The following is a 27,390-nucleotide window of genomic DNA, read 5'->3' as shown; positions in this document are numbered from 1 at the left end:
ATTATTCCTTGCAGATAGCAATCAACTGGAAGGAAGTGTGTGTCTAATTTGCATGAGATTATTTAAAACAAAAAAAAGGTCTGCATTAGTCAGGGTGATGGTAAACAACGCAAAGAGATGCCTTTTATAATATAGCCGTGGCTCAGCTTTCAAAGCCAAATATAATTCACTTACAATTGGCAGTTTCCTTTATTGTTCCTTTTAACCTTTTGCTTTCTGCATGGACTTGATCTTACTGCAGCCGCAGAACAACAGAAATGTTTGTTTTCCAAAGTGTTGGAAAGTGGATTTAGAGCAATTCCACTGTTAGCTGAGGTGATTTTCTTGAGATACCTGTTTGGGAGCTGTACTAGACACAAAGCCCCAGTTTTTGTGACACTGCTTTTGCATCCAAGGGCAGTGGTATTATTTTTGGGTTGCCAATTTCCTGCTAGATTAGAACAATGAATGAACATGGATACTTTTTCATGTTATGCAGTGATAGGACTGTGATAAAATAAAGCAAGATGAGATATTGGAACAGATGACACTTAGATCTGGCTTTGAAATTCACACTTTTGTATGTAATTAATACATCCAAGTTGAATAATTTGGGCATGGAAAATTCATACTGTGTGCATATATAGGTGGTGAATTTGAAAAAAAAAAATCATTCCAAAGGGAAATGTGGTTAAGTTAGCTCTAATTGCCTGAGGAGAGCCTTAGAATATCTGGTCCATTTTTGTTACTGTGTGTGAGAAATGATCAGCATGAAGGCAGGTGTATTTCTGAGTGCGGAGATGACTTGTCATTACTGAGTGTCCACCGTGCAGACTTATTCCATATATATGCTTAAGGAGTCAGCTCCAGGACTCCCTTGATCTTGAGGCCAAGATCACAATGCCTTAAAAGCATCTTGTCCAGAGGAAAGAGGTTTTCCAGGTAATCCCAGTCTTCTCCTCTGATATTTAAGAAGGGATGTAGTTGTGATGTTCATCCTCTGTAATATTAAAAAGCTAGGTTTTTTAAAGTATTAAGTTCAGGAATTTCATCTACCAGCAGTGCTTTATGGATCTCAAGCAGGGGTGATTGAGAGAAAGTATTTCCCTATTTTTTTCCCAATGCTGTCCCGTTCATTCCATTTTCCTCATTTTGCTCAGTCCCTTCAAGAATCATGTGAGAATCAAGTAGTCTGCCTCTTATTTTATAAATCTCTTTCCTTAAATCCATATTCTCACTTCCCTCTTCCTGAGTGTTTTTGCCTGCCCTGGATGGATGGTGAAAGGTCCCGAATCCCCTCACATGTTCCTCATAGCAGGGACACTGGGTTTTTATGTGCTTCTGTGCAGGAGAGTAAATGCTACACAGCTGTCCAGCTCTCACTTCATGATTGCCATCTGAGTACTAAATTCTTTTTCTGGAGGATGTTTTCTCTTGTTGGAAAAAATAATCCAGCTGTGCTTCCTTCTTCAGAGATGCTGGTCATGGTGAATCCTTTAGCTGCTTTTCTTTTCCCCCTTGTTGGCCAAATAGTTTCCATATGTTGTGGCCAATTACAGATGGTCATCGTGGCATTTCCTGATGGCAGGAGTCACTGCAACAACATGTACCATGTGTGCAGTGTTACTCCAGCTCTGTGTGAAATGAAAACCAGGCTGCCCTGGGGCAATCTAATCATGCACCAATGGGCCGGGGCAATGCTCAGCTGAAAGTTGGGCTTGGCCTTGTTTTGATCTGTTTTGTTATAGTTTTATTTCCTCCTTACATTCTGTGTCCCATTCATACTAATCACAGTCAGTCCCGATTTTTTTTCTTTTTATTTCTGCATTTGTCATAAAATAAAGCAAATTATTCCCGTCTTCGGAAACGATCTAGACTAATTAGTCGTCTAACCCAATAATTAGTTTTTTGTTTCCCTGTCTGTTTTCATGCATTATTGTTAGTTTTTTCCCCTCTTTTTTTTTTTACACCATTACAGATTAAAATGAGCCACATTTGCAGTTGATGGTATCTTTTTTTCGGGGGAAGAATGGAGAATTGCAATAGAAAGCTACTTCAAAAGCAGCAATAAACTCAAGGATAAATTAAGGAAATTGAATGAGCCACATTTGGAAGCAGCGTTGAGGCTAATATTCTGTCGCTTAAGGTTAAATTGCAACAGAGAAAGAGAGAGGGAGACATTCCAGTGAATCCAAAATTGGGGAGGCATTACTGCTCAAGTCAGTGCCAAAATTCTTTGCAGCTTGAAAGGGTTCTGCCTGGCTTGAGAATTTAATTATGTGTGCATAAAGTGGGTAAAGGTGCTAAACTGATTTCATTTCCTCTGCTCCCCCAGGCCTGACAGATGAAGAAATCGACCTGGCTTTCCAGCAGTCGGGCACGAGCACGGATGAGCCACAGTCCCCAGGTCCTTCCACACACCCGGTGCCAGCTCAGCCTCCTCACCCCGTGGTGTATAGTAAGTGCCACTTTGAAAAATACCTGCTCCCAGTTGCTTTCTGCTGTGATTCCTGCAGCCATTCACAGATTCCTGTGCTGCATCCTGGATTTCAGTTCAACTGATGACATAGTTTTTGTCAGAATCAGACACCAAATGTTATTTGAATGCACTTGGTGGTTGCTGATGCCTGTGACAAGATCATGTTACACAAGGAAAATGAGATACAAATGATCACTGTCTACAAACAAATGTCATCCATACCAGCCTGTGACACCTCTTGACCTGAAGATGGAAAGTCAATGCAAATTAGATTCTGACACACTGTAAGGACATCAGAAAAGCACTTTGTCAACACGGGACTCAGTCTCCCCTTCTCAAACTTGGAAAACTTTTCTCTCTGATCTTAAATAATCCGAGGTGACAGCAGAAATTCTGTGTAGACTATGTGGATATGACTGTATGATTTTTGTGTACAAAATAGACTCTCAAAGAAATTGTAGCATCCCAACATAATCTGTGTAGACTCAAAATTTACATATATATTTGCATTTTAAAACAAACCTCGCAAAAAAGTATCTAAGCTCCAAACAATAAAAACCAAAGTACACACCATTAAAAATCCATCAAAAGAAGCTGTTCAGCTCACATGTGTGTCTGGTAGTTTGAAAATCACTTCACTTACCTGCCAAGTATAAAGAATAGGATTTTGTTGCTGCTCTTAAACAGCTCTATGGCAGATATTGACTGATGTAACACTCCACTTAGAGCTGTGTATTAGTTTATGGCACAGGTTTGCTATTGCTGGAGACAATACTAGACTCACTTTTGGAGATTTTAGCTGCTCTGATCTGGCACAGTTTGAGACAAAAAACTTTTGTGACAATAGTGGGCTCAGAACCGGAATATTTCTGGCTGTTGTATTGTTTGTGCTCGTGAACTCTAGGGCTGAATTCTGCCTCCTGGGCTAATTCCTGTCTGCTGTAGTCCACAGAAAATGCCAGGAAAGCAAAATCTGCTGTCAGGCTGTAGAAGCAGGGCCAGATCCCTCTTGGTGCTGTCCATTGCTCATTCAGATAACTCTTACTACAACCTAGTACTGGAAGAGTTAATTTTCCCTTATTTCAGTGTTCCACTAGTATGAGTAGAGCAGGGAAGAAGCATGCAGTTCAGCCTGGGAAACACCGTCATCACTGTTAACCCTGGCAGCTTTATCACTCTTTGGTTGTTTTCCTTTTGCTATTTTGGGTTTCCTCAAAGCAGCAGCTCCCATTTTCTTCTTGCTAGGTAAGAATCTTAACTAAAATTTCAACATCAGAATGTTCCCAGTAACAGCTTGAAAGAGAATTTTGAAAGTATGAGTCTGTAATGCTTGGAAATCAAAGGTGACTAAAAATACCACCAAATAAAAGCCTTCAGAGATTCTGATTGCAAACTTGTGCTGTAGCTTTGTGATCTGGTTGGGGCTTTTTAAATAATTTGAACCCAGAGCTTTTCCCTGGGAGGCAGTCCTTTTCAGCAGCCCCCACATTTGGGGAAGGGGTGACAATCAATTCATTAGGTACTGTTCCTTCCCACTCTAGCCATTGGTAGTAGACCTTCGATTTGAGCTTAACCTCTAAATGGATCCATAAAATGAATAAATAGCTGGACATACATGGTATTTGTTCCACCAAAATACTTGTTTTGATTACTAGATTGATTTGATTACACAGTTCTCATCTGTGCCCTGTTCTAGTTCTTGACTGGTGTAGTCCTGGTGGGTGTTAATGATGGATCCGTCTTTGTTGTCTTCCTATTGAGTGCTTTCCATGGTAGCAGAACTGCAAAAGGAATATGTGTATTTTTCTAGGCCTGATGGATAAGACTGTGCAGTGGCTCAGTGCTCCTTCAAGGTGTGTTGTTTGCTGTAGGTTATTTTATCAGTTGGATGCTAATCCTGTAATGAATACTCCTGAATTGCTCCAAATGTGCTTCAGGACAGTTTTTTCTGTGATAGTTTACTAAGCCAGTTTATCTTTCACAGTCTTGTCAGGGGCTGCCATGTACAGAGGAAGATAGATGCTACTTTTCCTGTCTATCTGTTATGCTTATCATCTCACAGAGTGCTTGTGACACTGAGCTGGAATGCTGCTGGAGTAGAAGTTTGAAAGAATATCTGAATGACCAGGGGGACAGAGAGGCTGCTCAGTCTCTACATTGACTTGGTGATGGCAACAACTCACGTTGAAGAGCTTATATTGAAAAAGACTGCAAGCTGTATTTGCCTTCCCCAAAGAAGACATTGAGTTTCTTGTGAAGCAACATCTGATCTGCTAGAGTTTAGGTCTTCAAGACCTGAACCACTTTGTGTTTGATATCTTTGCTTCTTTTTAAGGTTTTTTTTTTTTTGAGTAGTTCTGACACCTCTACACAAAATGCAGAATGAGGAGGGTTTTGTGCTGAAAACAGAGGCTTGTGTTTTAAGAAATCTCATTTCTCTCTGCACCCTCTTCCCACAAGGTGTTGCTGCTTCATGTTTAAAAATTACACTGGAACTGTGGGTTACCAGTACAGAAGTTCAGGATGGTTCAGAACCTTCTCAGGCATTTCTTCAGCAGGAATGAAGCAACAGCCAAGCTGATGATGTTGCCAGTAATGCAGGTGTGAGATGCCCACTCCTGTGAGTCACAGCAATAAATCCTGGGTACCCCTTTTGAATTTGCTTCCTTGATCTCCTGCTGTTGCCACCACAGTTTGTTCTATTTCTTAAATTCATACCACTTAAATACTTCCTTTTGTACAATTGAACTTAATGTTCTAATGTTTTATTGGAAGTATCTGTAATTCTTATATATACTTCCTAATTCTTGGAAGAGTTAACAAGAAAAAAATCCACTTGTAAGCCATCAGAGTAGCATAGGTTTTGTATGGTGAACCCCTTCTGGTTGAAGAGAAAGTATAAAAACTTCTTTGGGGAAGAGACAATAATTAAATTTCTAGTATTTTAGGTCAATACCATCTCTATCACTTCTCCTCTTGTTCTGGAGGAGTAATTCCTTCTCTCCAGTTTGTACTTTTGCCAAGAGGTGTCAAAACTGCTTTAAAAAAAAGCTTAAAGAAAGCTTGAATTTGATTAATATAGAGAAACAAGACTTTGCCTGACTGATAATAAAACTGATAAATGACATTTGAATTACTTGTAGCAGTAATTTATTACATAAAATATCTTTTATTTGACATGCGATTAGTTGCTGGAAGCATCACTCAATCTGACTAGTTTAAACATGCTCTACAATGAACCCCCAGTAAAAAACCAGGGCTGTCTGCTATTGGTGTTATGAAATACACTAATCCAGCAGTGAGGACAAAAATCTGACTTTAAATATTTAAATGATTAATTTGTTGTTTGTGTTTTTGGTTTTTTTTACCTTTCTAACCCATATAATTACAAGCAAACTCAGGGGAGTTTCTGAGCAAGGTGTGCAAAGCTGCCTGTTTATCATCCAGGTATTGTCTGTGTTGTTCCCCATGGTATTTATGGGCTCCATTTATGGGGGTTTGTGCAGATTTTACACCTGCTTAAAAATCAGCTCCAGTGACTTTTTTCTTGACATTTGGATTTTCTTTTCCCATCCTTGTGTCTTCATTACGTGGCAGTCTGTGGAATACAGGCTGTTTCCTTGTACAATTAAACTAGAATCCAAACTCTTCTTTTTATTCCCCCAACACCTTTCCATCGATTCACTGTTTTCTTTTGGAAGATCACATCAGTTTCTACAGTTTTAAATCTGGATACTAGTGAAGCTAACCTTAAGTTGGATGCACATGGCCTAATTAGTTGCTGTTAGGAAAGTTAATTCTTAGGTGAATGGGGATCTTAAAAATAGTGTTTATTCTGGAAATGCAATTTACAGTGACTGCTGGGGAAATTAAATATACTTAGCAAAACCACAGATTTATATCTGGAGAAAACATCTGTGTCTCTTCCATTTGACTTTTGAAGGTCTCTTAGTAGAATGGTTTGTTACTTCTGCAGTGTCTAAAGTAACTGGGCTGTCAGTGCTTTTTCACTTTGTCTGAGTTTTATTTGTTTTACAAGTGGAGAAATTGAGGATATCCAAACAGTCAGTGTGAGCATGGAGCTTAAAATGAAGAAACCCCTGAGTCTCTCTTCATGCTTTAGATTAGATAATTGCAGAGAAAAATAAAGGTTGGGTGTGGAATTTAGGCAGAGCTGTGACATTCTTGGTAACATGGTGAAGTTGCTATGGTCAGTGCAGAGCCTTTACTGCATCCCTCACTTGCTCACTTCTTCTCTCCACCCCCTGCACTTTTTTTTTTTGTCACAAGACAGATTTCACACATCTCTAAAATGAGTAAAATGGCATTTCAGCTTCTTGTCTTTATAGACTCTCTGAACTTTAGGAAAGATCATTCTGGTCCCTTTTCATTAATAATGAAAACCAGGGGGCAATAAAATGTTCTTAGCTCAAGCATTATAGGAATGGAGGGAGAGATGAGTGAGGTGAAAGGGCAGAGTAGATGGATTCCTACAGGTGTGTCTCCTTCTTGCTCGGAGGTCAGTGGAGCTGGGAGGGTTTGGGACAGCCCATCAAGGACAGCCATGGGCAGGATTCACAGACCCCTGAGATAATTAACCCTGCACAACAGCAGCTCAGCCTGGAACACATTGTGTTGTCATAAAAGGGTATTTTTAGCCAGAAGTTCAGGGGAGAGAACTGGACAAACCAAGATACCAGAGTGACAGTGGGGGCACAGCACAGAGGGGAGAGTGGGAGAGATGGCTGGGGTTCACAGCAAGATTAGCAAGAGATCATTTTAAATCCTGACATGTACACAGCCAGTTACTGCAGCTTAGCTGACGTGTGTTAACTCATTAAGTTAAAAAGTTATGATAATTTGATCATGTGCCTAAGCTCCAAAACTGCAACTGCAGCAACCCAAAATACTCCTGGTGACACTATTCACCAGTTCTGACAGAGATGCCTTAATTTGTTCAGATTTCTAGCCAGAGGATAATTTCAGCTAAAATGTAGCAAGAAGCTCTGAGAGCCAGTGTTTGGGAGTCAGACCCAGATACTCCTGACCCTGAGTGCTGGGATTAGGGGTAACTTTTGGAATGAAATGCCTGTAGAATTCAGCAGCAAGCAAAGTGGCAATAGGTGAGCAAAGCAGAAAGGAGACCAGAGGCACCCATTTCAGCAAGTTAAACCTCCTAAATTGAGACTTTGGAGAACATAATGCATTTATGAGACATTGTAGTCACATGTAGATTTGGAGACCACACCGGTCTCCCACCTCACAGTTCTGCCCACATCCTGCCATTGCACTTTAGGCAGATCATTCTGCATCCTCTTTATTATGAAAGAAAACCGGGGGCAGTGCAGGGTTCGTTCAGTGAACTGTGAGGGAGGTGACAGGATAAGTCTGCTGGAAAACTACAGGGATCTTCTGATCTTGCTGAAGGAGCAGGGCATACCATATCTTTGCTTTCCTCTGTGGAGCCTCTAGGCTTCTGTGCACAATTGTGTGTTAAATATATCAAGCTTTTATCTACTTCTTTACCTCTCTGTAGATACTTAATTGCATATTTTCTCTCTGCTCTTTATGTGTGCTTTGGTCCCTATTTGTAATTTAAGCTCGAAAGACACTGGATCCTTCCTCATTGAAATGGTCCATAATTGCTGACACAGTTTTCATAAACCCATTTATTGCCCTGATAGATTTCTCTTCTTTCTTGAAACACTCCCTTCCTTCCTTCCTTTCTCCTGCACTCTTCTGGGTCTCTGGTTCTGTCCCCATTTTCAAAAATTATGATACTGGAGAACAATATCCAGGTAAGGAGTTAACCTTAGCGATTAGCAGCCCCAGAGACAGTTACCTGGGTTCAGAGTGCCTTCTACAAGGAAAGAGGAGGGCCAAACAGCTTGATGGACCCTCTTTAATTGCTGCTGTGATTTTTCTCCCTGTGACACTGCAAGGCCAGAGTCAATACCAGAGGTCTGGCCAGCTCTTTAACTGTCCTCAACCAAAGGCCTGCACACTGTGTGTTAATCATTACTCTTTTCTCTGATAAAATGGATGTACAAAAATGTTGTCACCTGCAGTTCTGACTATGATTACGTCTTGATTCTGAACTTTAGGTCCCCCTGGCTCCAGATGGCGAGATTACGGGGCTTTGGCTATCATAATGGCAGGAATTGCCTTTGGATTCCACCAGCTCTACAAGGTAATAGGTCCCTTGCTACTCCCACACTGTACTCTTAGAGAAACATGTTATGCTGCTTGTGTCCAAATGCCGATGTTGGTTCCAAGCCAGTGAAGCATCTCTGTTCTCACTGGCACTGCCATTGGTATATTTGAGAAATGTACACACTTCACATGAAAATGCAGAGTCAAAATGTGGCAAGCAAACAAAACTAGCTTTTAGCTGTGGATCTCAAACTACTAGCAATAAGGTAATTTCCATTGCTTATTCTCTGGTTGAAGCATATTCTGTTCCTAGGATGCAGCTGCAGAAGGTTCCATGGTAGCTAGAGGAGAGTTGGGACCTATTATGTCCAGCCCACCCTCTTCAGGGGCAGAATGAGGCAGATTTCGTGGCTGTGTCCAGACTTAGGAACTGGTTTTCAGTACCCTGACAAATGTAACCACAAAACTCTTCTTCTCCAACTTCTTTTAGCACTTGCTGTAGAGGGAATTTCTTTTCTCAGCCAGATGTGTGGATAAATGATCGCTGTGATAAAGGCTGAGATTTGGGGGTGGGATTTGAGGATGTTTCAGGTAGATTAGAAATAGTGCTTTGCACATCGCTGTTTCCTGAAAAAGTTTTTGTACTCCATGCAGAAATACCTGGTCCCTCTCATCATGGGAGGCAAAGAAGACAGGAAACAACTTCAGAGGATTGAGTCAAACATTTCTGAGATGAGTGGCAGTGTGACACAGACAGGTAAAGATTAATGACTCCATCAATTCACCCCTCAAAGCTTTTCTCCCTGTATCCTCCATTCTGCCAAGACCCCCACCCTTTTCTTTCCCTCCATCTCCACTTTATGTGGTGACTTCATTTATCTGCTCTGAGAATCTGTTCACATTTGCAAATGAAGCCGCCGTCATTTCGGTTTAATTTGAAATTGCTTGTTTACTGTCGGCACGGCCTCAATTAATTATGTTTTTACGGAAAGGCTCCCAACCTCAGAATATTAATAAGGGGAATAAAATGACAGCCTTTCGGAGGGCTGTAAAGTTCATTTTTAATTTCTGCTTCTCTGATGTTTTCAGGGGCTTTTTTTTTTGGTGGTTTCTCCCCACCTTCCATCTGAAAATCCGAGGAAGGGTCAGGAGAGTCTGTAATTACTGTGCCTCTCTGACCTTAGCCACCTTCTATGTTATTGACTCTATAGGGTGTCTGTTCATTACCCGAGGCCCTAATGATGGTCTGTTACCTGTCACACCAATAGAGTTTTTAATTTTATTTATTTTATCAGCTTGTTTACTCCCTGTAAGCTTTGGATAAAGTGCCAAAGTAGAAAAAGTTCTACAGCTGGGGTCCAGCAGAAGTTCTTCAGTGTTTGTTGGGGTGTAGGATAACAGGGTGCTCTCTTGAAATAACAGGGGAAAAGTGCAAAGTATATTCAGCTGGGATGAAAAAACTGTGATTTTCAGCAGTAAGTTTATAAAAATATTGGGGTTGAAGGAACTAGTAGGTTGAGAACGGGAGGATGCTAATTACACTTTTCATTGAAGGGTGAGAAGAAAAGCATCTTTCATTTCTCATGATACCCTAAGGTCAACCCTGAGAGCAGCCTCTTCCCAGACTGGAGTTAGCCCCAGTGTTTGCCTGCAAGAGCCCCGAGATAGATAAATGATACAAACATTGTGTAAGTTCAGGGAGATGTACAAATCATAAACCAATATAATTAAAAGGGAGAGGTTTTAGACGGATATACTGTGGGCTATAGACATCTATACAATGGAAAGATAAACTAGAAATACTGGAGGTTAGATGCAGTGCAGGTAGATTACCCGTAGTGCAAATAAATCATATGGATTAAAGTGAGCAGGCGGACATAGATAAATTAAATATAGTAGGAATAGAGGCATCCTTGTAGCTAGACAGCAGGAAAGGCGTGGGTGAGTGTGTATATGTGGATGTATCTCAGTTTAACTCTTCTGCTTTTTCCCTTGCAGTGACTCAGTTACAGACAACCTTAGCAGCTGTCCAGGAGCTGCTGATCCAGCAGCAACAGAAAATCCAAGAGCTCACCCAGGAACTGGCTGCTTCTAAGGTACCAACTTCTGACCCTTCACCTTTAGAGCATTGTCAGTTTTGGAGCGTGCGTGGCTTCTTTTGTGGGCACATGGAAAGCTCCTATTGGGGTCACAGCCCAGCCATCAGCTCTGCCATATCCCCAAACAGTTTCTCTGCATGTGACTTCTTCATGGGTGATGTGGTCAGAGCACTGGATATGAGAAGGGTACTCACAGAAATACATCTGATTTTGGAGAGGGCTTTACTGTTTTGGATGAAGCTCGTGTGTCTGAGGCCTCAGGTCTGTTCTCAGCTCTGTATCTTCTGTGCTGCATTTGGGATGAAATTATTGTGGAGTTAGTCCACTGACCAAAAGAGGCAAAGACAGTGGTGCAGAGAATTTTTTTGTGTATGTAATTTTACATGTTTGTATTTCTCCTGTATTTTGTACATCCTGTTGAGCCAAACATACACTTGAAAGACTGTATTTAACCCACTTGTTCAGATCCAGGTAATAGCCAAACATTCTTACTATTTGGCTCTTGTTTCAATGATTTTGGTCAGCTGAGTGTAACAGGTGGCCCCATTACAACCCTGTTAATGACACACAGTGACCCATTCTCCTTGACTCTTGACTTGACCTTGGCAATAAAACCATCAATTCTGACTAGTTTGTGTTGTTACATGTGTAAATAAAATAACCACTTTTAACCAAAATTGATTTTCTTTCTGGCAATGAGAATTAGTGCTTTACTCCTTGGCCCAAGCATTCTATCAGACAGAAACTGTTGATGTGTGAGGCAGGGTGAATGTGAAGCAGTCACATGGAGATGAAGTCTTCCTTTGACTCACAGACTTGGATGGTTCAAGGCCAGGATTGTTCACAGTTATCTTGTTGTGTTCTCTGTACAGGGAGAGTTTTCTGTCAAATTCTTTAGGCAGTGTTACAGCCCTTTACCTGTAGCAGGAACAGTCGTCTTCTCCCTTAGCAGACTTTAATCTGATGCAGATCTTTGATGGTGTGTGACTGGTGGGCCACAGCTGACTCTGTGCTGTGCACACTGTACAGGAGGAATCCCTCAGTGGCACAGCTGTAAATGCAACCATGAAAGCCAGTTTATGGTCACAACACTCTGCTTCAATTTTCCTTGGGAACTGTGGCCTGACAGTGGCCTGGAGCCAGTCCGGAAATTGGAAAACTGTTTTCAGGTCTTAAGTGTTAAGATTAAGAACACATGTTGAGCTTTAAGAAGGAAAAAGGCCATAAGTCTTGGTGGTTTAGAGAGTCTTGAAGAAGTTTTCCTTCCCCCCTCTCTACCCCCTGCACTGAAATGGTAGCACACATTGTTATGATATCTAAACCTCATGTGTACAAAGAAAAACTTGGGCAACCCCACAAACCAAAGAATAAAAGCTGTGTTTTCTCAGCTGTAATGTAAGTTTTTATATCTGCTTTTCAAACTCCTACTGGCATGCTGTAAAAAATTAAAAAGAGGGACTTTAAGTAATTAAAAAACCTACATAAAAATTCAAGGCTTGAATTTTCTACAACTGTTTTTAAAGAGACTGGCTAAAAAGCCCCAGATGTCAGATTTTATTTCTAAATCCTAGGCATCTGGCACCATATGTGTTTTGGAAATTTGAGTCCTTTGCAGGCCAGTGAGTGGAAATCACTCCCTTGTTGATGTGCTGCTGTAGCTTTCAAGGTCTTAGAAAGCCAGAACAGTGGCTCCTGGATTCTTGCTGTCTGAGGGCTGGGAGTGTGAATCCTGAGGGAATGCATCTGTGTAAAACACAGCTACTACAGCCTGAGCCTCTCCCAGCCCTTTGGGTTTGAAGCCCAGAAGTCACTGTGAGCAGTGCTGGCTGCAGGGTTACTCTGCAGTAGCTCAAGTCTGTTTAAGAGTAAGAACAAGCAGTTCTGGCTACATCTAGTGGGAACTGCTGAGGAAAAGTTTTTAATTGTTCCAACTCTGGCTTCCTTTGGTGATGAATTCATTAGAACTATCTCTGCAGTGATACTCACCAGTATGTTTGTTCCCAATGGCTTTTAGCAGAAACGACTGTGGGGTGTGCCAGGCATGAGTATTCTGTGGTCTCATGGCTGCAGGATGGAGCAAAAGGATGGGTAATCATAGATCATGATCTGTGCTTAGAAAACTCCCATTTCCCAAGTTCCCAAAAGGGTTAAAAGAAAGAGTGCCATGCTGCTGTCTGCAGCATGTTATCCTCAGTTACTCACTCTAATTTCTGCCTGATATCCTGTGGCAATTCTGATGCAATTCTGACAGCAGCTGTACCAGGCTTCCATGAGTTACTTATCCCCCCAAAACTGCACTCATTGCCTTGAAATATCCAAGAGACAGTGCCTAGTCCAGCTGCTTCTGGAGGTATGACCTGGTAACTCAAGCATAGACCTAATTCTTCAGATCAAGTAGGGAAAATGTTTGCAACTTTCAAGTATGTATTTATCAGCCCACCTCTAAATGCCAGACTGCAGATAATGGATTCTTTCTTTCATGGTTTAGGAGAAATGAGCAAATGGTTTTAAAACAGTTGTTGATATATAATATTCAAATCTGCTGCCTCAGCTAAGTTCAGTCACATGAAGGAGTAAGGGACCTGATTCAGTGCAACTCCCACTGCTGTTCAGGATCCTAGTTCTAGTTCTTCTCTAGAAATCATTCAGTAGGTCAGTGCCAAATGATTCGTCTCTCTATGTATTGTTATGCTGGTGGAAAACCTCCAGTGTTGGCCCAGCTGTGCCTGAATTCTCACAAATGCTGGCCTCCTGAAGAGAGAAATGCCCCCATGAGATGCTTTAGCAATGGTTGTGCATGGGAGGCAGGACTGGAGACAAGATGAATTAGTCTCCCAAACACAAAGCAAATGTTGAATAGTCTTGGCACCTTGAGACAATTATTATTTCTGGTCATCATGAGGATCTGTTCAAGTACTTCTTAGTGTGGAAGTTGTTTTGCTCAGATCTGAGCGATTTGAAGTGATGGAGCTTATGTATGTTATCCACTGGACTGGAAATTCCCACATGGGAGCAGAAGAACAGCATAGGAAAAAGTGACATTGCTGAACTATCTTGCAGTTCAGATACTGATCTTTATGTCTTGCTTTTCATGTTCTAGGCCACAACTTCCACCAATTGGATTCTGGAGTCGCAGAATATTAATGAATTGAAATCTGAGATCTACTCTTTAAAAGGACTTCTCCTGAACCGGTATGGATGCAATGTGTGAGCAGACTGTTGTGGGGGAAGTGCTGCTTTCTGGGATTCCCTCAGTCATGGAGAGGAAAGGCATTTCCAACAGGAACTGCCTCTACATCCTGTTCCTGCTATTTTAATAAGACCATTTTGCACTCCACTATCACTTTCTGTTTGCAGGTCTCAAAATGCTTTTCAAACTGGCCTTAAATCACAGAGTCCTTAGGGTATTGATAAGATTTTTCCTTTTTGTTTGCACTTCCCCCACAGTCAGGATGCCTCTTATCTAGTTTGAGGAATTGATGGCATCTGCACCTGTATTCTGTTTTAGAAAGTCACTTCTGGGTGCAGTTCAGCTGCCTTGCTCATGGTCAGGGCATAGCCAGGATGAAAAGAATCGTGCCACAGCGGAGCACTCCCAGAGGACGGGTGAGCTCAGCCCAGTGGCTGCTGGTGGCTGCAGCAGCAGGGGAGGTGAGAGCAGCTCCTGTTCCCACTTCAGTCTCAGGGAGGGCAGGCTGAGTGTGAGCACTGGGTGCCAGAGAGCAGCCAGCTTTCCCCTGCTCTGCTCTTGTTGATGGCACTTGCCAGCTCCCCTGAGGGGCATGAGAACCCCTTGGCACACAGCAGACCTTCCTCTGACACATCTGCAAACTCCCACAGGCAAGGATGCATGGGAGTGCTACATCAGACATGCTTTTGTGCTTTGCCCTTCATGATGGATGACTCTCTGAGGGCACCAGTGCTCCCCTTGCACTTACATTTGTCCTGTTTGGCACATGGGATCTGCTGTTAGTACTGCTAGTATCATATCCTTAAAATCCACCTGGAAAGGACTCGGGACCAGCTTTCCAGCTGGTGCAAGCTGGTATGACTCCATTCAAGTCAGAGGAGCTGAACCAGTTTGTGGCAGCCAGGGCCTGGCCCAAACATGTCAAGTGCATGCTGGGACTGGGAGAAAGGCTCTGGATTGCAGTGAGCCAGAATGCAACAATGGTGTATCACAGTGAGGTGAGAGCCAGGTGGTGAAATTCCCTGGCTCAGGCACCTGGTGTGTTTGACTTCTTCCTCCAGTGGGAGTTTTTCTGTACCAATTAATTAGTGATTGTCTTAAAAAGGGACACCCATGTCTTTTCACAGGCAGCATTCCCGAGTGCTAGCTTACTTGGTGAAATTGGCCAAATCAGATCATTTCCGTGCTTTGGACTGCCCAGCTGGGATATTTTCCTTGTGTACAGGCTCGATTGCTGAGTGCTTGTAAAGCACTTTAAGAATCTCTCCGGAGAAGTGAAGTGGCCTTGGTTTTGCTCATTTATGGCAAAGAGACTTGCAGTTTCAGTCTTGCTGGAACCCCTCAGTATTTATAACAAAAGCCCCTTTCTTTCCTTTTCTTTCCCTCTTGCCCTCCCCAAGGAGGCAGTTCCCTCCCTCCCCTTCAGCTCCTAAGATCCCGTCCTGGCAGATCCCGGTGAAGCCAAGCTCACCCTCCAACCCCGTCGTTGCCAACCACAACAGCAGCAGTGACATCTCACCGGTCAGCAACGAGTCCACCACGTCCTCCCCAGTGAAGGAGAACCACAGCCCCGAGGGCTCCAAGGTCAGCTGCCACCTGCTCAGCCCCGAGGAGGCCACCAAGGCCATCGACGTCACCAGCCAGGTGCGCATGGAGGTGCAGGGGGAGGAGGAGAAACGGGAAACCAAAAGGAACGATGAGGAGGAAGAGGACGATGAGGATGATGATGTTAGCCATGTGGATGAGGAGGAGTGTCTGGGTGTCCAGACTGAGGACCGGCGAGGAGGGGATGGTCAGATCAATGAGCAGGTGGAAAAGCTACGAAGACCTGAGGGGGCCAGCAACGAGAACGAGATTGACTAAGACACCCTGGCTGCTGCTGCTGCTGCTGCTGCACATCTCCCCCAGCCTGCTGCACTGTCCCCAGTGCCTCTCCCATTTCGTGGAGAGAAAAGCTACCATTCCCTGCAGTGATTCCCCCTTGATTGACCTTGAGCAGGGTCGTGATTGCTCGGTGAGCAACGCGATTGCCCTGTTTCACCACAGGGCTTTGCAGTCTTGCAGTGGCTCCTTCTCGCCACCCAGCCCTTCTTCCTGTGAGCTGGGGTCACTGCTGGGCTGCCAGACCGATGGCCTTACCATGCACCACAGCTGCAGAATACGCCCTCTTACAGAAGCAGTTGGCCTCTTGCTGCATCCTAGAGCCCTTCTATCCAATTTCAGAAACCAGTCTGTCCTGAGCTCCTTGATTTTGCAAGCCTTTAATCCCACATAAGGCCCAAACCAGTTTTCTGTTTCCCAAAATAATCCTGTTTTATTTCTCAAACCACTTGATACTCTGTTGCAAAAAAAACCAACCCAACCAACCAAAAAATCCCCACCAGAACATTTTAACCTCCAATTCCTCACCAGATCTCAGTCTGGGCTCTTCCAAGCTTTATGCCAAGCCTCAAATTGCTGAAACTACCTAGCATGTAAAAACACTAAATTTCTGTGGGGTCCAAAGAATGGTATTTCCACTCCACATGCTTACATTCATCGGAGTGGCCTGTTGGTAGGGACAAGTCCAGGTGTCATGGCCACAGCGAAATCCATGAGAACAGGTGGTTTTGTTGGTGATTGCTCCCCAGTAAAAGGCTTTAGAAGAAGCTGACTCTGTTCATCCCAGTTATTACCCTTCCTCCTCCAAAGACAGGGAGCTCACATCAATTTTTGACATCTTCTATTTTATTTATAGCTGCCCTGAATGAATGAATGAATGAATGAATGAATGAACAAACGGATGGGGTGAAATCACATGCTGAAATAGTTGGTTAATTCTGAATATTTGCAATGGTTTTTAGCCTTTTTTTCTCCCTAAATGAGAAGAAAAATGATCATAAATGGTACCTCTCCAGTGACAGGCACTTGCTTCAGCAAAGCATTCTCTCTAGCAGAGAGAACAGCTCCAGTTCTGAGGTTTAACCACTGGCCCTTCTTGCCCAGTCCAGCCTTTTTTTTTTTTTTGCCCCGTTGGGCCGTACTCAAACCAGTGAATTTTAAACCTCTGGCAGTTTGCAGCATTGTGTTTGCAGCTGGTGAAGTGGTGGTGTCCAATGATCCTATTCACTGCATCAGAGCATCTTAGCAGAGCAATTCTTGTAACAACTGAGTCTCACTGTCCTCACCAAGCAAGTGTGCTCGTCTGTGTGATCATGTATAGATTTCAAATATAAAATATGATTGTATATAATTGTAATAAATATGAGTTACCACTATTTAACACCAGGTTATTACTGGATTACTGTGGCTCTTTATTTTTGGGAGAAATACGCATGTAGGGTGGTCAAGGGAGGGGAAAGGGAGGGTTACAGAAATCTGGTCCTTCTAAAATGTTTTCCATAGGACATTTGTGGTTGTTTTTCTGACTGCTCCTAGGCAGTATCAGCAGGAGGCAGTGGTGTGAGTGCAGTGTAAGGTGCAGTACACACAGCTCCGGGAGCGTGGTGCAGAGGCTGGGGTGGAGGTACCCCCGGCTGCAGGGCAGTTCCTCTGTGCCTCTGCTCCCAGCAGGAGGCTCTGCAGGGTGTGCAATGAAGCTCCCCCTGCTCCTTCCACCGGCAGCAGGAGGTGCTGAAGGGAGCGTGTGAGATATCCCATGGCCCCTCAGTGTTATCTCCAGGAGGGAATGCTGGGCTGGATCCCATGACTGCTCTAACCCTGCCATCCCAGGCCAGAAGCCACCGAAGGAGATGGTGTGCAGCAAGTAAATTGTAGCTACTACAGTCCCATCATTGTTCAACAGCAGGATTTGGCTCCCTTCTGAAAAATGAGGGATTTACTTGATTCCCAAGTATTTGGGTGTCTGGTACACAGTGACATTTTCCTGCTCGGGGGAGTGAAAGGGACCTTCATATTACTGTATTTAGACCTGCTGCTGAATGTGATGATTTCTCATGCCTTAAATGGACGAATATCTTCCCCAGGAGTGAGTGAGTGTGTGTGTGTCTCTCTCTCCCTCTCAGTCTCTCTCTCCACTGTTTAACGTCCACAAAGAACGTCACGTTTAGCTAAAACAGGGCAAATTTGAAAATGTTTAAAAAGAAAGGCTTTTCTTAAGAGATGACACTTTTCATTTCTCCAAGCCAGGAATCCTTGTGAGAAGAAAACACAACAACACAGGGATGTGGTGAAAAAGTATTGTCCTGCCTGTATACATTTTATATACATAGAAGGTTTTGAAAATAGAAAGTGCCTGGACAACAGCAGTTGGTGAAATGTGGAAAATATGTTGCTGAGGTATGTGCCTTGCAGAGTGACTTACAGGGTTTATAGTACAAGCATCCCTGTGGGTTCATTTTTCCCCCCTTTTCCTCCACGTTGCCAGTGTTCAATTCATTTACCTCAGGGGTAAAAAGCAGTTTTCTTTAACTACTCTCTTCTGTCCTTTAGTTTTTCTTTCTTAGTACCTTACCAATTCTGTAGGTTTTCTGTATATTGTGCCAGTTCTAAAGTTTTTCCTTTCTCCAACCTGATGAGTCCCAGAAAACCCCATCAAGGCCACTGTTGCTCAAAATATGTAACTCTGTGCCTCTGGCTGTTGATGGGGTGCTTTTGTATTTGTTGAGATCCAACCAACCAGCAGAGAATTTGTAAGAAGCCAGACCTTCTAACCTGCCGGTACAGTCATGAATCGCAAGTTCTGCTCCTCTGTGTTGTGTTCCTTCTCCTTCCAGCATAGCAGCAGCTGCAGGAAGAGGATTTTGGTCCTTGTAGCCTGACTACTAATTTTTTTCTTCTTTTTTTTTTTTGTTAGAAACAAGCTTCTTAGCTCAGCTGCCCTGTGAAATGCTTACCCCACTGGCCTGTTGGCACTGGAAATGGCATCCTGGTAACTGAAAGATGACCAGGTAGAGAACCTTTTATCTGCAGAATGAGACAGCAGCAGCAGCAGCTCCCTACCACCTGGCTTCAAGTGCTGTTTAACTGTGTACTCTATTTTACACAGGAATAAGAATAACACAGCAGAGAGTTGAGTTCAGTGGGTTCCTAACATGGTTTCTATAGGTCTTTAATAACATATAAAAAAACAGGTAAAGGGAGCTTCCTCTGGACAGTGTCATCTGGCTACATCTCAGTGAATGCTGTCACCCTGTGCTTTCTCCTAGAGGAAACAATATCAGACTGGTACTTCCCAGTAATTTGAGAATATAAAATCTTCCTTTTCAATAGCTGCAAGAGAAATGTGGGCTACTCAAAAGGGAGAAAGGGTTAAGAGAGATGTTTCCTGATCATCTCCCTCCAACCTTACCCTCAGATGTGCCAAATTTGTCTTAGTGCATCTTTGTCAAAAGCAGGAAGAATCTCATTTTTATTGTCTTTTGTGTGTTGGTGACATAACCAAACAAACCAAAGTGTTTGGGATCAGAAGGAAGAGGATGTATTTTACTTGTAAGTGTTCATTGGATTTCACACACAATGGTAAAAAATACTGGCTGATAGGTACAGGCTGATAGAGCTGTGACACAGACAGGTTGCTGAGAAAGGCACTTTGGGACCCAGATGTTGTGCAAGGTCCTGCAGCTGGTAGAGCCCCAGCCCCATGACCTCTGTGCCCCGGAGTGGGAGCCCCAGCCCCGCTCTGGCCATACCCTGCCGTGGGCCCTGAGGCTGGGCTGTGCAGGGCTGATGAGGAGCTGCCCCTCAGCCTGCCCTGTGTCACACACTCTGCCCTCTCCTTGCTGCAGCTCGGGTTCTTCTGGCGAGTCAGAGCTCTCTTCTCTGTTCTCTCTTAATTTTGTCTTCGGTAGAGGGGAGGAAGGTTTGCCAGAAGGTCCATCCTGGTGTGTGCTGGTGAAAAAAGTGTGGAAAAGCCCAGGTGGGGTCTGCTCCATTTGCAGTACTTGCTGCAGGAGCAGAGGCTCCTTGCTTTTCCTGTGCTGGGGCAGGGCTGTGCTTGGGGAGAGCAAAGGCTCAGGCAGCAGGTCCAGGCTCAGGCAGCAAACCTGAAAGTGTTTGTTGAAGTCTGAACCTGTTTTGTTGAAGTCAAGGTCTCCACGCTTGATTAAAGCCTCCAGCAGCAGGCTCTGGAGATCTTAGTGTTTGCCAAGGGCTTTGGCACAGGAAGCTTTGGAAGGTCCTTTCTGTGTGGTGGTGATTTCTGTTAAGCACAAATTGTTTGTGCTTGGTGACCACCAAAAACTGATGATGAGCTTGAGCTGTGAGTTTTCCAGCCCTCTCATGCCATTGGGTGCTATGCAAGTGCAAAGCAAAAGAAGGGCTTGATCCCCAGGGATTGTAAACATAAATAAATAAAGGGGTGCTGGAAGGTGAAACAAGGGAAATCATTTACCTAAAGGTACAGGAGAGGGCTTCCAGCTTTCTTCATTTTCCCTTTTACTGTCATATCCCCAGACTGTGCTGCTTCCTCAGGAGTCAGCCTGGATGGGCACCTTTGGAGCTGTGTCCACCTGTTATTCTGGTGAAAGGGTGGCTTTCACCACTTCTCACACTCATAGAAAGAATATATAAAAAAATGGAAATGTTCTTAGGGTGAGTTTTGGGGTATCAGGGAAGAGGGAAGATGGAGATCAGGGCCTGACTTCTCCACTTGCTGTGCAGTACAAGCTGCATGCTTTGAGCTTGAGGGGCTGGCATGGTCTGTCCCAAATCAGGGAAAAAAACAATCCCATCCCCAAAAGGGAGCAAGCACGAACCTAATAAAGGCACCAGCTGGACGAAGGGAAAACCATCTCTTTGGAGAAAAAAAAAAACAAAACCCAACCTCCTTTCTTTAGAAAAATAATATATTTCATCCAAATAAGGTAAAAATATTTGAAATGGGGCAGAAGTGAGCACTAGGCAGCATCTGTCAGGCCCTTTCTGAAAAGGGGAAGATTATTAAAACTCAATTACAATTTATTTCTGTAAAGTCTTTCAGGCTAAAAATCTCCCCAAATGCTTTGCAAGGACTGCTCAGGGATTACTTACAGTATGGAGCCTCCTAGAACAACACCCTTGCTTTTTTTACCAAGCCCCCTCTTTTCTGCATCTGCTGAAGGAACTCATCCTTCAGGGTTTTATTTTGTTTCTTCTATGTTTGTGCAAATAATGAGAGATGTTTTATGATGCTGGCTGCAAGAACAGCCTGAAGAGGAATAGGAGAGTGACACTGTATTTTTTATTGGTTTAGGTAAAATACTTGCTTTTCCTTGGGACTGTGTCTCCTGTGTGAGAAGGTGATTGGCTGGGTAGGGCTGGTTCAGAGGATCGAGAAGTACAGCTGCCTTGTTTGTTGCCTGTTTTTCTTTCTCTGGCTGTCACTTTGCCAGGCTGCTTGCCTGTGTCTTTGCTTGGCAGGGCTGTTCTGTGCAGCATCCTGCTCGTGTCTACCTTTCCCCTCCCCTCACGTCTATCTCCTCATGCTCTTTCCAACACTTCACAGACTGCTTCCAACTTTGTACCTCTGCCTCTAGAGCTACCACTGAGGTTCTGTGTGTGCACAGCTAGAGTAACACCTGTCTAGAATTAATTTCTTTAACTGATTTAATTAAACCAGAACAAATTCTGGGGTGGACATTCTTCCATCTCTTTGAGCAGATTTGCTTTCCTTAAGCAGTTTCAGCTTTGTGCCTGCACTAAGGACAGGGTGCTAAATGCTGCAGCTTTCCTGGATAGATGAATTATTCCTTGCTTTCTGCCCCCTGCACTGTTAACAGCAGATTCCATGTGAGCCTGTCTGTCTGCTTACCTGCCTGCTTTTTTGCAGTAATATCAACACTTCCATGGCAGCAGCAGCAGATTTTGGGTGTGAGATGGAGCTTGGGACTCCCTCTTGCTTCACAGGCTCTTCTGTTTGCTAGAACAAGCCTGGTGCAGCCTCGAATTGGAAAATCCCACTATTGCATCTCTTTCTTGCCTTCTTTCCCCCCCCAAATCTAAAAACTGCAGGCAGAACCTGCTAACCTGTGTGGGAAAATGGGGAAGTGTGGGGGTGTCCCCCTTGTGCTGTGTGGAGGGGACGTGGAGGGGCTGCAGCTGTGCCAGCCCTGGGGCACCCTCTGCACAGAGGCCGGGTGGGCACAGCAGGGGGATCGGGTGCCTCAGGGACCCCTCGTGGCTCCCTTGTGGGCACAGCTGGCTCCTCCCCAGACGTGACCTGCAAGGATGGCACCTGCCACTGCATGAAGGCACTGCTTCCCTCCCAGGGCCATCTGACTGCTCTGGCCACGGACCAGGTGTCTCAGCTGTGCCCAGTTCAGCTGTCAGCTGCAGAGCTCTGCTGTTGAGGCACGGCCTGGCCCTGTCCTGGCATCCCAGGGCGGGCCCGTGGGGCTGCGGCAGCTGCGGGGCTCAGGGCAGGGGCTGCTGGCTGCCACTGCCCTGTGGGGAGGGAGGGAAGGGGCAGGAACAGCTCTGCCTGCCTGTCAGATAAATCTTCAGCTGTTTACTTAAATCCTCAGTGTTTCTTCATGTGTTTGTTTAAGAGTTTTCCTGCCAAAAAAGAGCAAAAGGAAGCAGGGAAGCTGCCTCCGTTGGCCACCCTTCCTCAGCTAGGATGGGCCTGGGGCACTTCACGGGTAAGAGCAGGACTGGGGCAGGGACAACCTGCCTTGCTCTGGGAAGATGCAGGGGTCTGCTTCAGGATGGACCATGTTCCCATCTCCTGGGGAATGCCTGACCCTTGTGAGGGAAGTGTCTGAGGGACTCCAGTGAGCCCACTTCTTGCCCTGGGGCTGGCGTGAAGAACTTGTCATCCCTTCCAGCACCTTCTTTACCTACAAATGCCCAGTGCCTTTCTTCCCTCTTTGCCCTCTCGCATTTGGTAGGGTTTCCATGTGACAGTGTCTGCCACAGACGACTTAAAGGCTATTCCAAGTACAATAGCAGCAGAAACTGCCCCGTTTTTGTCTGGACATTAGAACAAGTGGCCTTGCCTGGTGTCTGCTGCTTCCCAGGGCTCCCCAGGGGCAGGGCAGTGGTTGCAGGGCTGTGGGTGCAGGGCTGTGGGTGCAGGGCTGTGGGTGCAGGGCTGTGGGTGCATAACTGCACTATCACCACCTGCAAGGCCTTGGAACAAATGCAGTCGTGGGACTTTGATTTGTTCAACTTGCAGCTTCTCCCACAGCTCAGCCATTCTTTTATGAAGTCCAGTCAGAGTCCCACTGAGAAAAGACAGGTTCCAGCAAAAGCTTTCCAGCAATGAATTGTGTTGTTCACGTCCCCTGTCCCCACCTGGAAACAAGGCCATTTAAATATTCCATGTGCTGTGGGCAGAGCTCCAGTGAGAACAAACCTCTGGGCTCCAAGGTTGGATTAGGAGCATGTTCAGATAATGACATCTGAAAACAGGATGGCTGGGAGCTGCAGCAGAGCAACGAGGGGGCTTTGAAAGAGAGAGGAGTCTAATCCTCTCTGCTAATAAGGAGGCAGCTGCTGCCAATGCACCAGGCTTGGCAGGCGCTGCTTTGCTGCTCCCGGGTTCTCTGACGGTGGCAGAGGCACAAAGACCCAGCTGCTTCCAGGGGGCTGGGGAAGTTGCAGCCACACGGGCAGGGGGAAACAGGAACATCTGAACATTTCCACGTGCACCTCCGCAGGCACGAGGTACTGCAGGGTGCCTGGCCTGCTTAGTCATTCAACCACCTCCTCAAGCAAGAAGACAACTCGATCACTTACAACTTTGGGGTTTTTTTTTCCAGTTTTTATTGAGTGAAAATGTCAAACCTTGCATCAGTCATGCAAAAAAAAAAAAAAAATCAAATAAATAAAACACATATATTAAATTTCTAATAGCACTAAATTCAAGTGGAAAAATATTCAGTTCTTAATAACGCAGGTGCTGAAGAGACCAGATTCAAGTAAATCAGAGCACACCATCCTGTTTAGGGTGTTTTTTTTCACTTTCTGCATTTTTGTCTCAAAACCTATATATATATCTATATATCTATATATATGTATATACATATAGATATATACACACACACATATATATGTGCATACATATTATTTTTATATTTATATATATACACATACATATTTATAAAACATTAAAAAGAGCATTGGTGGTTCAAGCATTTATTTTCCCCCCTCCCCCATGGAAAGAAAAAAACAACAACAAAACAAAATAAAATTACACATTTAAAATTCAAAATGAGCTAGCAATGGCTTATAGTCCTAGTGTGCAATATGGATATTACAAAAGGCTAGAATCCTCCCTCATTGTCTTTTTTTTTAATTTTTGTTTTTAAAGTTGTTTTTTTTTGCTACATTGGAAAATTTTTTTTAAATTTTTTTTTTCTTTATAAAATTCCTTCCACACAGACTTTAATCCAGTTGAGTTTGTGGCTAGAATGAACAATCTAGTCAATAGTTTTTATTTAATTTTTTTGCTCTTCAGCAGTGAATGGTAGCAGAATCAGGAGGGTCCATCTCAAGGTTTATTATTGTTTGGTTTTTATCTTGTTTTGGACAAAACAGTTCCATTTCCTCTCTCCTCTTTCCTCTTCTTAGAGAGCCAGTTGAATCTCCCTCTCTTTCTCTGGTCATTCTTTAGACAGTCCCATTGATATGAGAGCTTGGAATGACAAACCACCTGCTCTGATGGGGTGTTGGGCTGTTGAGGCCCTTGTTCAGAAAAGCACTTAAGCTCGGCCTTAAACCTGGGCCCACTCAGAGTCTTCTGCTTAAGGGTTTTGCTGAATTAAAGCCTGAACATGGCAGAATAAAAAGTTGGGTTCAACTTTCTTTTGTTGTTGTTGCAAACAGAGACAGTGTACGAGTTACAGGAACAGGGCTGGGAGGAGGACGGGGCCAGCCCAGGGCCACCTTCAGCAGCGGCCCCTGGGGAAAGGACCCTCATTCCCTGCCCAGCTCCTGAGGTGACACAAGAGGTGACAGAGTCTGGGAGAAGGGCTGAGATGTCAGGGAGAAGGAGGGGGCCTGGGGGGGAGAAAATGGTGTGCATAGATAAACATGGGCCCTTCTGGCACGCTCAGCCCCACGGGGAGGACCCGTCCGGGCCGGGGAGTCCTGCCCAGCACGGCCAGAGCCACTGCACATCTCTTACCCCTTCCTCCACACGCTGCTGCTTTCCCCACTGCTGTGCAGTGACTCAGCCCTGGAGCTGGTGAGACCCTGTGTCCCAGGGCAGGTCCCGCTCCCGGGCAGGGACACAGCGGCCCAGGGAAGCCCCTGGCACCAGCGCCCTCCAGGAGGGCTCAGTCCTGCTCCCACAGTCACTGACAGAGATCCTGGTGGTTTTGGCGGTACAAAATAATCACATCTGCTTTGCGAGATGTGGCTTGTGTTAATCTAAGGATTCCTCCTGGAGCCCATCACCATACTATCTAAGTAGCTGAACACAGGGAAAAATGTACAAGTACAGAACCTGCAGCAAATGCTAGTAAAGTAAAATCTTTTTGCCCCATCCCATTTTGAGAAATTCCAGGGCATCATTCCATCACTCTGCCCCAGGAACATGAGCTTCATTCTATTCAAGAATGGGGTTGTGCTAGGAAACACACAGCTGAGGGTAGGGGATATACCAAACAAAACAAAAACAAACAAACAACAAAAAAACCCCCTATAAAAATAAAAGCCACACAAATAGCTGATAGAGGAAAAGAACTCCAAAGAATTAAATAAACTACAAACTAGTGATAATATTTCATTTGTTTTCATTTGTTTCATCTCTACAAAATTCAAGTTAGAGTTCGGAATCGTGCAGGTCCGGTCAGTGCTGGGAGTGTGAAGTCAGCCTCAAACCACAGCATTAAGGCCCCCCCTCCCCTGCCACCCCTACAAACATACACTACATTGAAAGAGAGAAAAAAAAAAAAAAAAAGGGAAAAAAAAAGAGAGAAAAAAAAAGAGAAAAAAAATTGCACACAATTAACCATATGTAAGGGCTATCCAGAAGGCAGGTGACACCTCCCCCTCCACCCCTTGGCATTGGTGGTTTCTCTTTTGTTCTATATATAGTAATAACCTTTACAGGAAAAATACTGTACAACTTTTTTTTTTTCCTTTCCTTTTGAAACATTAGCTGAACATTCTGTCCCCACATTTACACAGCTGAGCTGCTTGTTTATAAATCAGACCTGATCTGCACCAGTTCCTTAGGGAAATAACCAAAAAAAAAAAAAAAAAGCAACCTAAATTTCTTGAGGCCTTTATCTGTTCAGAGAGAAAACAAATCCTGGGGATCCCTTAGAGCTGAAGTGCTCATGGAGCTGAGGAGGGGAGAGGGTGCCTGAATGGTATAAAAAAAAAGCATTTTTATTTTTTTTTAAAAAAGGACAAAGCTCAGACTAATCTGGTATACTTTAAAACTGGCACCAAAATAACGATCAGAATTAATTCATACTAGTCCTTCTGGTGCCCTGGTGTGTGCAGACAAGCCCTTTCAGGCTCAGGCAAGGATTTGGGGTCAAACAGCTCCTGTGGCACCTGCCAGAGTCCGGGGCAGTGTCCTGTAGTGTGTGTTCCCAGGCCAGGCCAGGAGAAGACAGCAGGGAAGAGCCTGGAGCCAGGGGAGAGCCCAGGCTGCTGGAGGGGGCAGCGACTGCTCCTGCAGTGCCCAGGCCCTCGGCCCTGCGTGAGGGAGAGCTCGGGGGGCCCGGAGCTGCAGCAGCGCCCCAGGGCCGGGTTCCAGCGGGGTCTGGCCCTGCAGGAGGCAGCGCCAGGCACTGGGTCCTGCTCGGGGCAGGGCTGTCCCTGCCAGCCCAGGGGCTCCGAGCGCGCCCTGCCACAGTCACCTGAGATCCGTGTCTGTCACACACCGGCCTGGTGCAGCAGGGCTGCCGGGGACTGTCCTGGTCCCGCTGCCCGGGGCACAGCAGGGCCCTGTCCCGAGGCTGCTGCAGTGACCAGGACGCTCCTGTGCGAGCTTGGTGCTCCCTGTGCTGCTCATGGGGCAGGGGCAGCTCACAGCCTCCTGAGATGGGGATACTGAAGCACCACAAAAACGCCTCACCTCCGCAGAGAGGAAGCACCCAGGGGTTGGGATGAGATGGAACTGACTGGATGGCAGAGTAACCCCAGTCCTCCAGTGAGACAGACCCTTTAAACTGCCTGCTGTGTTCTTCCCAGGTTACTTCAGCTAAATCCCTACAGTCAGAACAGCAGGGATGAGGAGAGGTGTCCTACAGAGAAAGTGTAGACTGAGAAAGTTTTACAATATAAATAGCATTCAAAATTATTATCATTAACAGTAAAAAGGATCTGGAAGAACAGAGGAGTGTCCCATTCCCACCCCTACTCATTCATTAATGCATCCTCATTTATGTGACAATAAATACCCACTCCCACCCTGGCTGTCTGATGCCATTTAATGCTGGAGAAAGAAGGGGGAAGGGTGGAGAGAGAGAGAGAGAGAGCACACTCCTCACCCCCTCCTTCCCACTGGCAAAAGCTGAGCTACTTGTCTTTGTGACACCAATTCCTTTAATTTTATATATGTGTGTGTGTGTGTACATTATATAGAGAGACACACACACAAATATATATTT

The 27,390-nt window shown here is 44.7% G+C and overlaps 1 protein-coding gene across 1 annotated transcript in view; it reads left to right on the top strand.

Annotated features, from left to right (window-relative positions):
- The window catches only part of PEX14 (peroxisomal biogenesis factor 14), a 66,836-nt gene extending 49,669 nt beyond the window's left edge, over nt 1–17,167 (top strand). The window contains exons 4-9 of the mRNA XM_066563959.1: nt 2,315–2,437; nt 8,563–8,648; nt 9,266–9,368; nt 10,610–10,707; nt 13,811–13,902; nt 15,301–17,167. Coding sequence (XP_066420056.1) covers nt 2,315–2,437; nt 8,563–8,648; nt 9,266–9,368; nt 10,610–10,707; nt 13,811–13,902; nt 15,301–15,763 — 965 coding nt within the window. The 3' untranslated portion in view covers nt 15,764–17,167. The remainder of the gene's footprint in view (nt 1–2,314; nt 2,438–8,562; nt 8,649–9,265; nt 9,369–10,609; nt 10,708–13,810; nt 13,903–15,300) is intronic.
- The last annotated feature ends 10,223 nt before the right edge of the window (nt 17,168–27,390 follow it).

This window comes from Molothrus aeneus, chromosome 21 (assembly GCF_037042795.1).
Source record: "Molothrus aeneus isolate 106 chromosome 21, BPBGC_Maene_1.0, whole genome shotgun sequence".
NCBI lineage: Eukaryota > Metazoa > Chordata > Aves > Passeriformes > Icteridae > Molothrus > Molothrus aeneus.
Note: the sequence above shows the minus strand (reverse complement) of the source record. Positions and strands in the feature narration are given on the sequence as shown.